Below are 15942 nucleotides of genomic sequence, written 5' to 3'. Positions count from 1 at the left end.
TAAAACAAAAATCATGAATGATATACGTATGTTGGAAATCATTCAGTTTTATATACCCCACACATTCAATAAATCTACACAAAGGAATAACAAGACAGTTTGTTTTGATTTATTAACAGAATTCTTTGGGCTTGAGCAAATATCAATATAAAACTAACATCATTCATAGATTATCATATGACATGGTATAAAATATTGGAATGCGCAGTCTGTAGATATAAACATTGCATAGAAATTTTTTCAGCTCACGATCACAGTATAGAAGATAATGCCGAATATCACAGTCAACACGGACAGTAAACCGTGTAAGTGGAATTTTAGCGAGACACAAATTAAGCGATTTTTCCATAAAAATGGGTAAATATAACTAGCAATGCCAAAATTAAATCCTCACTAAAAATTCTGCTTATACGGTATATAAATCTATAGGTTAAAATAGAATCACAAAGTTCAACACATCACATCAGCTCTGGTAAGAATGTGCCCTACATTTTTTATAATGTAAAATCAATGATTTTTGTGGGGTTTTTTGGCATAAAATCAATGATTTTTTGTGGCGTGTAATTTTTGGTGTAAAATCAATGATTTTTTTTAATGTAATAGCATACTCGGTACTATTTGCTTAGTATTTTGATTAGCAAATGTAGTTGCATGCCTACCGTCTAACAGAATTGATACATCGGTTAATAAATAAGATTTTTGCTTATTACATTGACTAACAAATGTGATATCATACTAAAAGAATTAGTACATTGGTTAACAAATTTAATAGCATACTTACTACCTTGCTTAGTACTTTGATTAACAAATGACTTCAGAGAATCTAAATGTCGGTCTGATTAGATGCACAGCTATAATTATAATATAGCCATGGTATGTACAGATATAATTATAACATAAAGCCATGATATGTGAGGTACACTGACAAACATAAACATTTCCATTATAAAATATATCATCTCGTATAAAACAAAAAACATTGCACAGAAAAATGAAATAACAAAGAACCTGAAGACTAATACTGACACGCCCCTCTCAAACTAATACTGACACGCCCCTCTCAGACTAATACTGACACGCCCCTCTCAGACCTAATGCACGCGTGTCTTAATTCAATGAATGCGATGCTCTACTGAGACGTTGACTATTGACGAGGGATTCTACGAGGTAGAAGCATTTTCTGGTACAGGTTTTTTCCTACACCATCAATGAAGGTAAACGTAGCATTCTGTTTGGTGAGCTCCATATAAGCAAACCCACCCAGGTCTCTCTCTTTCGCCCAGAAGAATTTGGATGACCCCGTAGGCACATCTTTGGCATGGGCGTGACTATCATCAGCAAAATTGGCTGCTCCAATCACAAAGAAGTTCATGGTCAAGCCAGGTCTGGTCACTTGAAGATGCTGAAAATTATAAATAGAACTTGGTTAAACGGGGTCTGGACAATCTGAAATGTTAAAAATCAGAAATAGAATTTGGTCAGGCCAGGCCTTGTTAATTTGAAAAGCTGAACCAAGAAATAGATAAGTGAGAACTTACTCAGATATAGACAAACTTTTGTGAATTTACTCAGGAATAGACAAGACATTGAAGTGTGAATTTACTCAGAAATAGACAAATGTCTAGATTTACCTGTAGATTGTGATCGTGGCCTGACAGGTAGACAGCGTTGTACTGCTGGAGGAGGGGAAGGAGTTTGCTGATCAGACATTGAGTAGGACCATGTTCAGCAATAGAATAAACAGGAAAATGTCCCGCCACAAACAAGTAGTCCGCACTGAACAAAAAAATAAATTACATGTCATTTAGAAAGAATATCAAACAGTGAAAGTACAAACAAAATTTACGTGTGTCTACTTGTAAACACGGCATGTGTACATATATATATTTCTGGATATTCAAGATTTAGCACATCAGATGCACAAATCATCATGCATGTGTTTACTTTAAGGCACTTTGGGGGGGGGGGGGTAGAGAAATAAACACTAGTCCCATGTATATAGCTCTCATTGAATTCTTGCGTGCTAGTTGGTGATGTTGTTAATCATTTGTTTTCTTAATTTGGCTCTATACCAACATGGTGATGTCAATACAGTATTAATTAAAAATAAAATGATATCGCAATACTACGACAGAGTGTGGTGTCATCGCTGTTGTCATCACGTTATGATTGTCATCGCACCGTCTTGTCATCGACATTTAAGTCAATCAAAGGATAACACCTCTGTGGACCACATGGCCCTCGCTGAATTCTATACAATACAGAGAAATGGTGAGAAGGTGGGGGGGGGGGGATTTCCAGAGTACAGCGGGACATTAATGTCTAATTCTTGAACAGCAAACTTGCCTGCTGCTTTTCAGGTTCTGTGTGATCCAGGTGAGCTGGTCGTCTGCTTTTTCCTGGTCAAGTGCTCCATGTGGCTGGTCGTGAAGGTGATCATAGCCAGTGTTTCCACACAGCAGTATGGTGTCAATCATCAGGATCTGGACCATGCTCCCTCCTGTGATGTTGTATGTCAGGGAGTAGAAGTAGTTTGGAAATCGCCTGTCATGATTAGATTTTTTACATTTTCATATTTTGTTACAAGAACCATGTTCATCAGAAGAATACATTATACAAAAAATTAACTGCGTTTCATTACCAGATTTTGGATCATTGAGTGTACTAGATTTAACCGTGTTTCATTACCAGATTTTGGATCGTTGAGTGTACTCGATTTGCGCTGATACATTTCCATTGTGGTCATGGTTACCTGCCACTAAATTCCAGGGAATGGAGTCCAGCCCAGGCTGAGCCTCAAACACCTTCTCAAAGGTCTCCTATAACATCAATAATATCTCCTAAAACATCACACACTCAGTATTTTATAATAAATCAAGTAAGGTCTCCTAAAACATCACACACTTAGTGATTTATAATAAATCAAGTAATCACACACTCAGTGATTTATAATAAATCAAGTAATCATACACTCAGTGATTTATAATAAATCAAGTAATCACACACTCAGTGATTTATAATAAATCAAGTAATCATACACTCAGTGATTTATAATAAATCAAGTAATCATACACTCAGTGATTTATAATAAATCAAGTAATCATACACTCAGTGATTTATAATAAATCAAGTAATCACACACTCAGTGATTTATAATAAATCAAGTAATCATACACTCAGTGATTTATAATAAATCAAGTAATCATACACTCAGTGATTTATAATAAATCAAGTAGATCGAGACATTGTTTTTGTACTTTCCATCCGTCTGTCTGTCTGTCACAAAAAGCCTAAATGGCTTATCAGATAGGCTTGGAACTTTGTACTATGCTTCATTGCCATTTGTAGATGTGCATATTGGTGGGATAGGTGGATCCAATTATTTTCCTAAAAGTCATAGTGGATCTAAGAGGGGTGGAGGATGTAAAATAGGTTGTGAATACTTCTCCTATATGGCTTCTCAGATAGACTTGAAACTTTGTACTATGCTTCATTGCCATTTGTAGATGTAGATATTGTTGGGATAGGAGGATTCAATTATATTCCTAAAAGTCATAGTGGATCTAAGAGGGGTGGAGGATGTAATATAGTGTAACAGGAAGGGAGAAAATGCAACGGATCAGACCGGAATTTGAACCCGGGCCCCCTGAATCTCTAGTCAGGTGCTCTACCAATTGAGCTATCTGGCCACCGGCGATCGAACCCAGTTGACCACTACAATAGCTTGTGAACACTTCTCCTAAATGGCTTATTGGATAGATTTGAAACTTTGTACAATGCTTCATTGTCATTTGTAGATGTGCATATTGTTGGGACAGGAGGATCCAGTTATTTTCCTAAAGGTTATAGTGGATCTAAAAGGGTTGGAGGATGTTAAAATAGCTTGTGAACGCTTCTCTTATGTTTCTTATCGGAGTTAATAATGTCTATGTTCCTGCTCATGCTTTCTCCTCTACACCATGCAGTACATTAAAGAGAGGAGGTTTCATTTGGAGCACTTCCAATTTGGGGAGCTGGGGAGACATTTGTTTATCATAAAAACAATCTCTAGTACTTACAACCACATTTATGACATTTCGTTTGACTTGATGTCAGAAATAAATCTATGATATTTTTTCAATCAAACTAAAATGTCATAGCTGCATGCATTTTGCTGCAAATAACACACAAATATTACGGAAAGCTGTATATATCACTCTTCATTAAAATATTGTATAGTAAACTTTGCTAGTTATTCTAAGGGGCCAAAATAAACCCATTCTGTATAAAAACAATTGTCAGTCATTTTCGAGGGCCAAACTAAGTCCATTCTGTATAAAAACAATTGACAGTCATTCTGTATAAAAACAATTGCCAGTCATTCTGTATAAAAACAATTGCCAGTCATTCTCAGGGACCAAACTAAGCCCATTCTGTAAAACAAGAGGCCCATGGGCCACATCGCTCACCTGACTCACCTTGGCTCATATTTAAAGATTTTACCTACATATCTGCATGTAAAACTTTGATCCCTATTGTGGTCCCAACCTACTCCCGGGGGCCATGACTTTTTCAAAATTGAATCTGGACTATGTCATGAAGCTTTCATGCAAATGTAAACTTTCCTGGCCCCGTGATTTTTCAGAAGTAGATTTTTAATGATTTTCCCTATATATTTGTATGTAAAACTTTGATCCCCTATTGTGGTCCCATCCTATCCTTGGAGGGGGGGGGGGCATGATTTTAAAAAGTTGAATCTGCACTATGTTAGGAAGCTTTCATATAAATTTCCACTTTCCTGGCCCAGTAGTTTTAGAGAAGAAGATTTTTAAAGATTTTCCTTATATATTTGTATGTAAAACTTTGATCCCCTGTTGTGGCCTCATCATACCCCCGGGGGCCATGGTTTTAACAAACTTGAATCTGTACTATGTCAGGAAGCTTTCAGGTAAATTTCAGCTCTTCTGGCTTAGTGGTTCTTGAGAAGATGACCCCACCCTATTTTTGCGATTATCTCCCCTTGAAGAGGGCATGGCCCTTCATTAAACTTGAAAGCCCTTCAACTAAGGATGCTTTTGGCCAAGTTTGGTTATAATTGGCCAAGTGGTTCTGGAGTAGAAGTCGAAAATGTAAAAAGTTTACAGACAGACAGACGACGGACAACAGGTGATCAGAAAAGCTCACTTGAGCTTTACCATAGCTCAGGTGAGCTAAAAACAATAACCAGTCATTCTAGAGGTGAAATAAACCCATTCTGTAAACAAGCAATTGCCAGTCATTCTCGGGTTGAAATAAACCCATTCTGTAAACAAGCAATTGCCAGTCATTCTCAGGGTGAAATAAGCCCATTCTGTAAACAAACCATTGTCAGTCATTCTCGGGTTGAAATAAACCCATTCTGTAAACAAGCAATTGCCAGTCATTCTTGGGTGAAATAAACCCACTTATTATACGCATGTATTGTATATTGAAGTCATGTTATCTATGGACAGGAAAACAAATTTTTTAAAGTGATAAAATTTACCTCAAATCTTTTGTCATCTGAATTCTGGACTCCATCAAAGTAGAAATTGTCCCCCAAAGCCAGGATGGCCTCTGGACCATACTTTTTAGCCACAGCCGACATTTGTTTGGCCACTCCCATTTCTATGGAGGTATGGTAGGGAGAAGCTGGGAGACCCCCCCAGTCCCCAAGAATCAACAGTCTCACGCTGTCCACTGCCTGACATGATGCTGCCAAGAGACAATATTAAATCCCCTATTACATGTACCATACATTTTATCTTCACAACACAAGGATTTTCAGTCCACTCTGCTTCCTGCAAAAACTCTGTAGGGAGCAGAGTGGACTGTGAAGATGCATAAATCTGGAAAATTTTGCATTTATACACATAATTATTATATATATTATATATATACAAAGTACTAAAATGACCAATGACACACATGTACAACTAGACTGTCAAATTTTCGGGAAACAAAAAGAATTACATAATGTGGCCAATATTAACAGAGAATAATAACAAAATAACAAAAACTACCTCAGGGCCGTCAATCTCCGATAAACGGATCCTTCCCAAATGGGAAAGCCCCCAAAATTCCCAATTTACTTATCTAGAAATTCCCAATATCACAAACTGTTACATTAAAAAAATTAAATCGTGTTAGTTTCGTTTTAACTTATAACTTCTCGCGCATTTTTCAACAAGGCCTGATATGTAAAATTTCCCAATTTGACCCAAAACATTGATAATTTTCCCAATCTTTTGGGACCCAGACCCTGTACCAAAAAGGACAGTGACAGCCCTGTACATGTAAATACACCTAGCACTAAAACTACACTAAATCTACAAATGTATTTACACCACAGACTACATGTTTCTGGTTTCTAATATATTTTGGAACTGCATAATTATTTTCCTGCTTTTTTGTTAATTATTTTGACTGTGTGATATCAACTCTTTCTATTTGGATTATATATATATATTCACCTGAGGATGGGTGTTAAAATCCAGAAAGCGCTAGTGATTTAAATATATTTTGGAACTGTATATTTTTCTGCTTTTTTATTGAATTATTTTGACTGTGTGATATCAACTCTTTCTATTTGAATATATATATATATATATATATATATATATATATATATATATATATATATATATTCACTTTAAATTTGCAATTTTGGGTCAAAATGCTATAAATAATTTTTGTGCATTAAAATTTTGCAAATCAATACTTAGTTGCTAAATGCCACGATAATTATCATCTACGGATTCATTTTATCTACTGCAAACATAACCAGATTTAAATTACAATAATACCCCAATTCAATCAATCAGATTGAACGGTGAATTTACATTGCATTATCTAACACAAGATAAAGAAAACATAATCTTGCACCTAGCTGATAAACTAGATTTTAACAGTTACGTAAATTACATCATCAAATACTTATTTCAACTCAACATTTTTAGAATACGATATAATGCTCTGTGTAAGTTGAAAAAACAAACAAAAGTAAAACAATATTAATTTGATCATTTCAATAGAAGTATACATGAGAAAAACTCACTTGTGTGTGTGTATTAATTACACATATGTGATGTTAAACATTATGTGATTATATACAAATAGGAATGGTCAACTTATGTAATATTTGAATTTTATATTTCATTGCTTTTTTTTTTTAAACAATTACAATTCCCATAAACTTCTTTACTACAGGGTTTGATGTCATTTTGATGCTCTCTATCTGGACCTTTTCCTGTCTTTTTGCCATATATTTAATGGTTAGGATAATAAAACCTTATCTATAAATGAATACTATATAAATTTTACTTTTCAAAACACAATGTCACTGCCACAGGAAGGGGGAAAAATGCAAAAGAGTATATCGTAACAGCCCCCCCCCCCCCCCCCCCCCCCCCCCCCGAGTCTCTGGTATACAATATAATACAGACATCGAATTCACCTTATCACCAAAATTTACAAGGTCAGGTATGCACGTGATTCTGCTCATCAGATGCCAGGGTACAGGTGGACATCGAATAATTCAAAGGACCAGACCACAAGGTTTCACCTCGTGTCTAACGGCTCGGGGATAAAATTCGACTTGATCGTTAGACTGTTGTCAGTTTGAACCGTTTGTAAATTATCTAAGAAAATGCTTCTAAACCTAATACAGGTATAACCCCTGTAAATGCTATTTATACTCACCGACTAAACCCAACACAAAAACCAAAACAAACCCCATGGATGCTGCCATCTTTATATCACATGACACAAGTGATGGATAAAAATATAATCATGTGACACTTCTAACTGTCAAAACCATTTATGTGGCATTATATAATTCCGGATTGATTAACTGTGTCTGTGGGGTTGAAGGGTGGGAGTCAAAAACACCGAAAAGGACATACAGAAGGGGGAAGGAGGGTGTTAAAGAATAATGTCTTTAAAGGTATTCAATGTATAACGACCATATGTTTCATATCTAGTAAATGGATGGTGGGATTTTTGTAATCATGGTATCATTTTGAAGGTTTCATCAAATAAAAATAATCCACCGTAGGAATTTTCAAACTTTTGTTTACTGCTTGATTTATTTCACCAAGAAATTTACATTGAAGTCTATGGGAAGGGAAGATGTTTTATTAAAATATTTTTAAAAGAAATTATATTTTCATACAAATTATGTTTCAAAGTTGGTAGAAAGTTGCATACACTATCTTTATTAGGAACTTTCAGTGGTCACCAATTTATTGTACAGTCAAAGAGAATCTGTAGTACAAGTCAATCGAATTAAAATCAGATCCTAAGATTTTAATTAGATTGTAGTACAAGTCAATCGAATTAAAATCAGATCCTAAGATTTTAATTAGATTGTAGTACAAGTCAATCGAATTAAAATCAGATCCTAAGATTTTAATTAGATTGTAGTACAAGTCAATCGAATTAAAATCAGATCCTAAGATTTTAATTAGATTGTAGTACAAGTCAATCGAATTAAGATCAGATCCTAAGATTTTAATTAGATTGTAGTACAAGTCAATCGAATTAAGATCAGATCCTAAGATTCTAATTAGATTGTAGTACAAGTCAATCGAATTAAAATCAGATCCTAAGATTTTAATTAGACTGTAGTACAAGTACCAGTGACTCGATTCCATGAGGTCGACAGTCGATGACAGCCATCTCACGAGTTTTTGAAAACTGCCAGTCCAAGAAATTTCTCCATCAAAAATTCTGTTTGTCCTTTAGGAAGAGACAGTCCATTTCATTGTTCAGACTGGTCAATTTGTTTGAATGTCCGACACGTAAGAAACAACAGTCTGTCGCCATCCTCCATTTACTTCTGGGTACACAGATACAAACATTTGGTACCAGTAATCATTTAAACCAGCAACCTTCCAGCACCGGTAATCATTTGAACCAGCAACCTTCCAGCACCGGTAATCATTCGAACCAGCAACCTTCCAGCACCGGTAATCATTCAAACCAGCACCGGTAATCATTCAAACCAGCAACCTTCCAGTACCGGTAACCAATCAAACCAGCAACCTTCCAGCACCGGTAACCAATCAAACCAGCAACCTTCCAGCACCAAAGATCATTCAAATCAGTGACCTTCCCATGCCAGCCTGTCCTAATAATCACTTTGCAATGTTGTATCTTGCATTATTCTGTACAAATCATCAAAAGTAAGACTTGTATTTTGTTTAATATAAATATGAGAGTTTATTTTATAAATACATGTATGACCTGTTGTAACAATGAGAACTACTGCATGTATGAAGTCTTCCCCAACAGGAAATGAGATATCACAAGATTCACATCATCAGATGATGCACTTAATGTCTACACCATAAGCCTCATCACATGACTTGTTCAGATTATGCTATAACTCCAGATTAATTTGACACATGAAATTTCTTTGAAGAGTCTTTCGCATGATCCAGTAACAGCTGGCATGGTGTGAATTGTTCTCCGTATAGTTGTTCGTACCGCCTCATTCTGTCCACTAACTGTCCAGCGCCGTGTAAATCCAAGTAACGGAAGGGACCTGAAAAGGATACACCATCAAATGATAAAGGCACTCAATCAGACTAGTGGCAAACACTACATATCTAAACATCTCAACACTAACTAAATATCATGGCTAACACAATACATCTAATAGGTTGGATAACGGTAAATATCATTATCAAAAAGTTTACAGTGAAAAAAAAAAAGGCAAGGTTTGTTGATGCCTACCTCCGAAAAATGGTGGGAATCCAAGACCAAAGACAGCTCCTATATCTCCCTCCAACTGAAACCAAGAGATATTGCACATCAATTTATAGTTTTAATCCATCAAAACTTCAGAATCACACAACCAAAAAGAAACTACATTTCTACATCTATATTTTTCCTGTTTACTGTTAAGATTCTCTGTTTTACATTGTTTCACTCACAGGAGTCATAAGAATTCCATCCTGAAGACAGAAGACGGCTTCATTGACAAATCGCGAGAAGAGTCGGTACTGGTGATCCTCTGTCGTGTTTCTGTAAGTACAAACATTTGTCAGACAAGACCAAAGTTTTAATCAGGTTCTTCAATATTTTGTCCCTTCACAAGCTTTTAATTCATTAAGAATTCTCACAATGTGAAGCAAGCTTCCTTGTGTGCGCAGTAAGACTAGTCAGAAGACACAAGTCAGGCATATATATGTTAATGTAAGCAGTCACAGTATGACTAGTCAGAAGACACAAGTCAGACAGATATATGTTAATGTAAGAGTCAGAAGACACAAGTCAGACAGATATATGTTAATGTAAGAGTCAGAAGACACAAGTCAGGCATATATATGTTAATGTAAGCAGTCACAGTATGACTAGTCAGAAGACACAAGTCAGACAGATATATGTTAATGTAAGAGTCAGAAGACACAAGTCAGACAGATATATGTTAATGTAAGAGTCAGAAGACACAAGTCAGGCAGATATATGTTAATGTAAGCAGTCACAGTATGACTAGTCAGAAGACACAAGTCAGACAGATATATGTTAATGTAAGAGTCAGAAGACACAAGTCAGACAGATATATGTTAATGTAAGAGTCAGAAGACACAAGTCAGGCAGATATATGTTAATGTAAGAGTCAGAAGACACAAGTCAGACAGATATATGTTAATGTAAGCAGTCACAGTATGACTAGTCAGAAGACACGTTAATGTAAGCAGTCACAGTATGACTAGTCAGAAGACACAAGTTAGGCAGATATATGTTAATGCAAGCAGTAGATACATTGATCTTATCTAAGATTTCCTTAGTACTTACGCTTCCGTAGGAGCAAGGCGATGCCTGTTTAAGATGGCCAGGGCCTCCATATTTTCTGTTTTCCCCTTCTTTTTGCCCTTACTTGGATCGTACGCAAAGCATCCCTTCCCAGATTTCCTTCCTGTAAACAAGCAACCCCTGCATTAATCTATCCTATCAGCAACACCTGCATTAATCTATCCTATCAGCAAAACCTGCATTAATCTATCCTATCAGCAACACCTGCATTAATCTATCCTATCAGCAACACCTGCATTAATCTATCCTATCAGCAAAACCTGCATTAATCTATCCTATCAGCAACACCTGCATTAATCTATCCTATCAGCAACACCTGCATTAATCTATCCTATCAGCAACACCTGCATTAATCTATCCTATCAGATTTTTGGAATGTGTGCTCTTGGCATTTGAGAAACTATACATATTTTATAGGTTAACCTACATGATTAGTTATCTCTGTATGATCAGGGATACAGAGGAGTATTTTATAGGTTAACCTACATGATTAGTTATCTCTGTATGATGAGGGATACAGAGGAGTATTTTATAGGTTAACCTACATGATTAGTTATCTCTGTATGATCAGGGATACAGAGGAGTATTTTATAGGTTAACCTACATGATTAGTTATGTCTGTATGATCAGGGATACAGGGGAATTTGCCCCGGGTGGTACTTCAATATAGCTGAAGTAAACTGATCACTGTTTAGCATGTGACATTTAGATGACAAGAAAAACACTAGTGGTATATATAAGTATGCAGACATAAAGTACTTTTTGAATGAAATGAATTTGTAAGAGAGTTCAAGTAATTTTTCAGCAGTTTTAAACATTAAGCATCATGATTGCTAAAGGGTATATTTTGACTCATCATTGAAATAACAAAACAATTCACTGTGTATTATCAATGGGTTTAATAAATTTCTATTTTATTCAACAAAAAGAAAAAATAACTAATGTACGCTGGTACAAAATTCAGCGTATTTTCTGTAGCTGTGGACTTAGTGTAGATTTGTACTCCGCTGAAAACATTCTCATCAAGGTCACATCAACATTCCATTGTCTTGTCTGTATTTGTGTCTGTATATGTGTTCAGCAGCTGAACATTCTTTCTCTCTGTGATATTATGCTCAATACAAACCTAAACATCCAGCTGCCACCATTTCTTTCAGTACAGCGGGGTCACCTCCTCCAAATCGACTGCCGAAAGCCTTCCCAAGATCCTCAGCAACATGGGATGCCACATCAATGCCCACTTCATCGGCTAGAGTGGCCATTCCAACTGGCCAGCCAAAGCTTGTGGTCACCTTATCTAGCTGTTGGGGGTTCACACCCTCCTACAGAAAATACAATACCAGTTAGTAGCCCACTCTCAGTAGCTCAGAGAGGACAATTAAGCCCACTCTCAGTAGCTCGGAGAGGACAATTAAGCCCACTCTCAGTAGCTCGGAGAGGACAATTAAGCCCACTCTCAATAACTCAGAGGACAATTAAGCCCATTCTCAGTAGCTCAGAGAGGACAATTAAGCCCACTCTCAGTAGCTCAGAGAGGACAATTAAGCCCACTCTCAGTAGCTCGGAGAGGACAATTAAGCCCACTCTCAATAGCTCAGAGGACAATTAAGCCCACTCTCAGTAGCTCGGAGAGGACAATTAAGCCTACTCTCAGTTATTGTTAAGCACATAGCTTACTAAATGAAGGTACAACCAACTCCATCATCAATATTCTTCATCTTTGATTGTAATTATTATCAAGCGGGTACAAAGTGCAAGACTGAGTGTAGATGAATGAGAAAGATGGTATGTAAATGTGTGTTGCATTTGCACAAGAATATACATGTAATTATGTAAAGTAACAATAAAGCAATATCAAAATAAATGATTAATCCCTACTGTTGCACATGCAGTCTGTAATTAATTAATTGATGATCTTTTATATCCTGCATCACACGACTGTGTGAATAAAAAGGAAGCCGATTTGATACACTTCCTACCTGGAGAAGTCGGACAGCTTCTGCCAACATCGGTGCCAGGATTCTGGTCGTGTAGAAGCCGGGACCGTCCCCAACAATGATGACTAATTTTCCCTGACGGAGTCCCACATCAACAGCAGTAGCTTCAAGTAACAAGAAACTAATTTAAAGACATTGTCATAATGCGTCACAAAGAATTGGGGACAATTAGGGCGCTCTTTCCGGATCAGTGAAAATCTTCATTTGATAAAGAAAGTTTGTTTTTACAATGTAAGATATATAAGCTTACATCAGGTAAATGTTTTAAAAATTGATTTAATCAGTGTTTGATAGAGAGAACATAACATCATGAATATGACCAAACTTGCATTTGGATCGTTTTTCTTCTAAATATGGAATTTAATGCTATTTCTGATTTGCGAAAATTTAGTTCTCATAAAAAACTTTTACTTAAAGAAGACTTGTGTCATAAATAATGATTCGCAAAAGTTTTGTCTTGTGAATAAATATATCATTGTATCCACGCAAAGTTAATTTCTCATGAAACAAAAGTGATGTACAATATGTGAACTGTGAAAAGAAACAGAACTGAAAAGTATAGCAGTTTTGTTTGAATGCAACCATGGTTACCCTGTTGCTGAATTGCATTAATTTGAGTGTAATGTAGCTATGCAGTTTGTGATGTCATAATTAGTCAAACACACACGCATATAATAAGAAACATGTACTTTCATACAATTAATTCTTCACTTCAACAAGATATCAATTAAAAACTGTTGGTTTAGGGCTGTGTGTGTGCCTCTAGCTCTACGTCTGACAAGTAAACTAATGGAGCATTACAGTTTAGAGGTGATTTTAGTTTAAATCTTTAATTTTGAGGGCACTTAAGGAATTCAAGAGTCAGCTCCTGCTCAGGACCAGTAACTCTGTGATGTAAAACTTACCCACTGTGTCCTTGGAGGTTTCTGGTGTTGTGATGATTTCTAGAAGCTGCATTTTATCAACAGGCGAAAAGTAATGCATTCCAATGAGCTGAAAATGCACAAAGTTCAATTGACTAACATCTCCAAGTCAAATAGATGGTGGTGGTGCTAATTCTACAAAACATAGTAGCTAAATAATCTAGTCTGGTGCAACCCCCCACCCCCCCACCAAAAAAAAAAAAAAACAGTGGCCATTCACATCAGTTTGGTGCTAATTTTACAAAAGTACACATCAATTTGGTGCTAATTTTACCTTTTCTGGTCGCTGACTGGCCTTGGCGATCTGACTGATGGGTAATGCTGATGTGTTGGAAGCAAAAACACAGTGCTCTGGTATGTACTGTAAAATACAAATTCAATATAATTGTGAAAAATGCATCTATCAATTTATCACTATCAGTTAAATTTGTGAACATCAAAGACTTATTCCTAAAAGTGCAATTCATACCAAGAAATGACCAGCATCATTTTATTCTTAAATGCAAGAGACAAGCATTTCTGTATGTATGTGAAATATACACAGAGACAAGCATCACTGTATGTATGTGAAATATATACAGACAAGCATTTCTGTATGTATATGAAATATATACAGAGACAAGCATTACTGTATGTATGTGAAACATATAGAGAGACAAGCATTTCTGTATGTATATGAAATATATACAGGGACATGCATTTTTGTATGTTTCAGAAGGAATAGTTAATTATGTATGTATACTGTACCTATAATAAAAGGTTCAATGTATTTGTTTGTTGTTTTACATGTGAGAACTTTTTATTTCTTTGGCGACATCATCAGTATTAGGTTAAGTGCCACAGATTTTGATCTTGCATGGCACTCAAGGCCCTACCACTGAGGGTTCGTTATTGTGCCAACAACTCCAGTGACATGCAACCTCAATTCTTTTATGGTCACATCCAAAAAACCTATGACTTTCACTTCTAATACTGGGCACTTGGCCAAGGAACAGTCACTACTTGTGTTAAATGTCATAGGTATGTCTGACGTGGTCATGACTCAAACCTAGTACCTCCTGGTAGCAAAGCAAGCATCTTAACCACTAGGCTATCACGGCCAGTACGTAATTTTGATGGGAAAGGTATTCTATAGTCAGAGGTAAAATGTACCTCTATAGGCAAAAGTAACTTCATGGTCATAGGTATGTATAATTCTGTTGGCATAAATAAAATGTAACCCTGTAGATTTGTCTGGGTTTTCCATCCTACCTGCTCCACCTCCTTAATCACATGATGCTTGATGTTCAAGTCTTCAAACACCGCCTCGATGACCATATCACATTTGTGGAAGTCGTCATAGTGTAGTGTGGCGTCCATATGAGAGTAAATTAAGTCTCTCTCAAATCTGAAAGAGAAAAAGAAGCATGAAAACTGATGTTCTCTCAGTGACTCGGTCTACACCCATTCTCATTCATCCTCCTCCCTCAGCTCCTTAGTATTACTGACACGCGTGTTTACGATACAGTCTGACATTGCACTCTTACTGGAACACAGTAGTAGGAAACCTCCAGGCCAGCGAGAAACAGTTCGTTATAATCAAACTTTATTATACAGTAAAACGTGGTTATAGTGAACCTCCAGGGCCAGCAAGAAAGGGTTCGTTATATCCAAACTTCATTATATCTAATAAAATTTTCGCTATTTTCCTCTCATAGGGGAATAAATATCACTTTACAATACACATGAATTCGTTATAAGTGTATTCGTTATAAGTGTATTCATTATAAGAGTATTCGTTATAAGAGTATTCGTTATAAGAGTATTTGTTATAAGTGTATTCATTATAAGCGTGTTTAACTGTACGTTGAAATTAATCAGTTCTACTTACGTTGTGAACTTCTTCTTTTTGACGTCTGTCTGGAGACCTTTGTGGACTTGCTCCTGACCCCTAGCCAGGCCTGACAGAGACATGTCCTTCATGAACACATGCATGTTCTTGTCGATTGAGACCTGAGCAATTCCAGCCCCCATTAGTCCTGCTCCCAGGATACCAATTGTTCTAAAAAACAAACAAAAGAAATTCTAACATCTACAGGACAATGTTTCTATACATATATTACAGTAAATTCCTAATTATACACGATAAATTTATCATCATGTAATTTCACAACAACCATCATTCACGAAATAAAATTATTCGCTTTTATTTTTATATTGCTAAA

The 15942-nt window shown here is 36.2% G+C and overlaps 2 protein-coding genes across 2 annotated transcripts in view; both read right to left on the bottom strand.

Annotated features, from left to right (window-relative positions):
• Window positions 1–93: 93 nt before the first annotated feature.
• On the bottom strand, window positions 94–7825 carry LOC125671551 (tartrate-resistant acid phosphatase type 5-like). Its single transcript, XM_048907333.2, has 6 exons — window positions 7699–7825; window positions 5504–5712; window positions 2689–2819; window positions 2347–2544; window positions 1632–1776; window positions 94–1402 (listed from the first exon to the last, which is right to left on the bottom strand). Exons 1-6 carry the CDS (start codon window positions 7745–7747, stop codon window positions 1145–1147), a joined length of 990 nt encoding a protein of 329 aa, XP_048763290.2. The 5' UTR covers window positions 7748–7825; the 3' UTR covers window positions 94–1144.
• Window positions 7826–9194: 1369 nt separating this feature from the next.
• Window positions 9195–15942, bottom strand: part of LOC130054403 (trifunctional enzyme subunit alpha, mitochondrial-like) — a 15808-nt gene continuing 9060 nt past the window's right edge. Inside the window, exons 12-21 of the mRNA XM_056164017.1 lie at window positions 15609–15779; window positions 14990–15125; window positions 14013–14099; window positions 13721–13808; window positions 12798–12919; window positions 11945–12140; window positions 10801–10921; window positions 9936–10026; window positions 9736–9790; window positions 9195–9544 (exon numbers count right to left, since the gene is read on the bottom strand). Coding sequence (XP_056019992.1) covers window positions 9393–9544; window positions 9736–9790; window positions 9936–10026; window positions 10801–10921; window positions 11945–12140; window positions 12798–12919; window positions 13721–13808; window positions 14013–14099; window positions 14990–15125; window positions 15609–15779 — 1219 coding nt within the window. The 3' untranslated portion in view covers window positions 9195–9392. The remainder of the gene's footprint in view (window positions 9545–9735; window positions 9791–9935; window positions 10027–10800; window positions 10922–11944; window positions 12141–12797; window positions 12920–13720; window positions 13809–14012; window positions 14100–14989; window positions 15126–15608; window positions 15780–15942) is intronic.

Source organism: Ostrea edulis, chromosome 4 (assembly GCF_947568905.1).
Source record: "Ostrea edulis chromosome 4, xbOstEdul1.1, whole genome shotgun sequence".
In the NCBI taxonomy this organism is placed as follows: domain Eukaryota; kingdom Metazoa; phylum Mollusca; class Bivalvia; order Ostreida; family Ostreidae; genus Ostrea; species Ostrea edulis.
The sequence above is the reverse complement of the archived record's forward strand: the minus strand, read 5'-3'. Positions and strand labels throughout refer to the sequence as shown.

What these genes read in the sequence shown, in the direction of transcription:
- LOC125671551 (XM_048907333.2), bottom strand. Translation starts at nt 7,747, where the DNA reads ATGGCAGCATCCATGGGGTTTGTTTTGGTTTTTGTGTTGGGTTTAGTC. An exon ending in CAGATGACAAAAGATTTGAG is followed by an intron (nt 2,820 to 5,503) that starts GTAAATTTTATC and finishes TTGATGTTATAG; the next exon opens with GAGACCTTTGAGAAGGTGTT. An exon ending in ACTCAACGATCCAAAATCTG is followed by an intron (nt 2,545 to 2,688) that starts GTAATGAAACAC and finishes TAATCATGACAG; the next exon opens with GCGATTTCCAAACTACTTCT.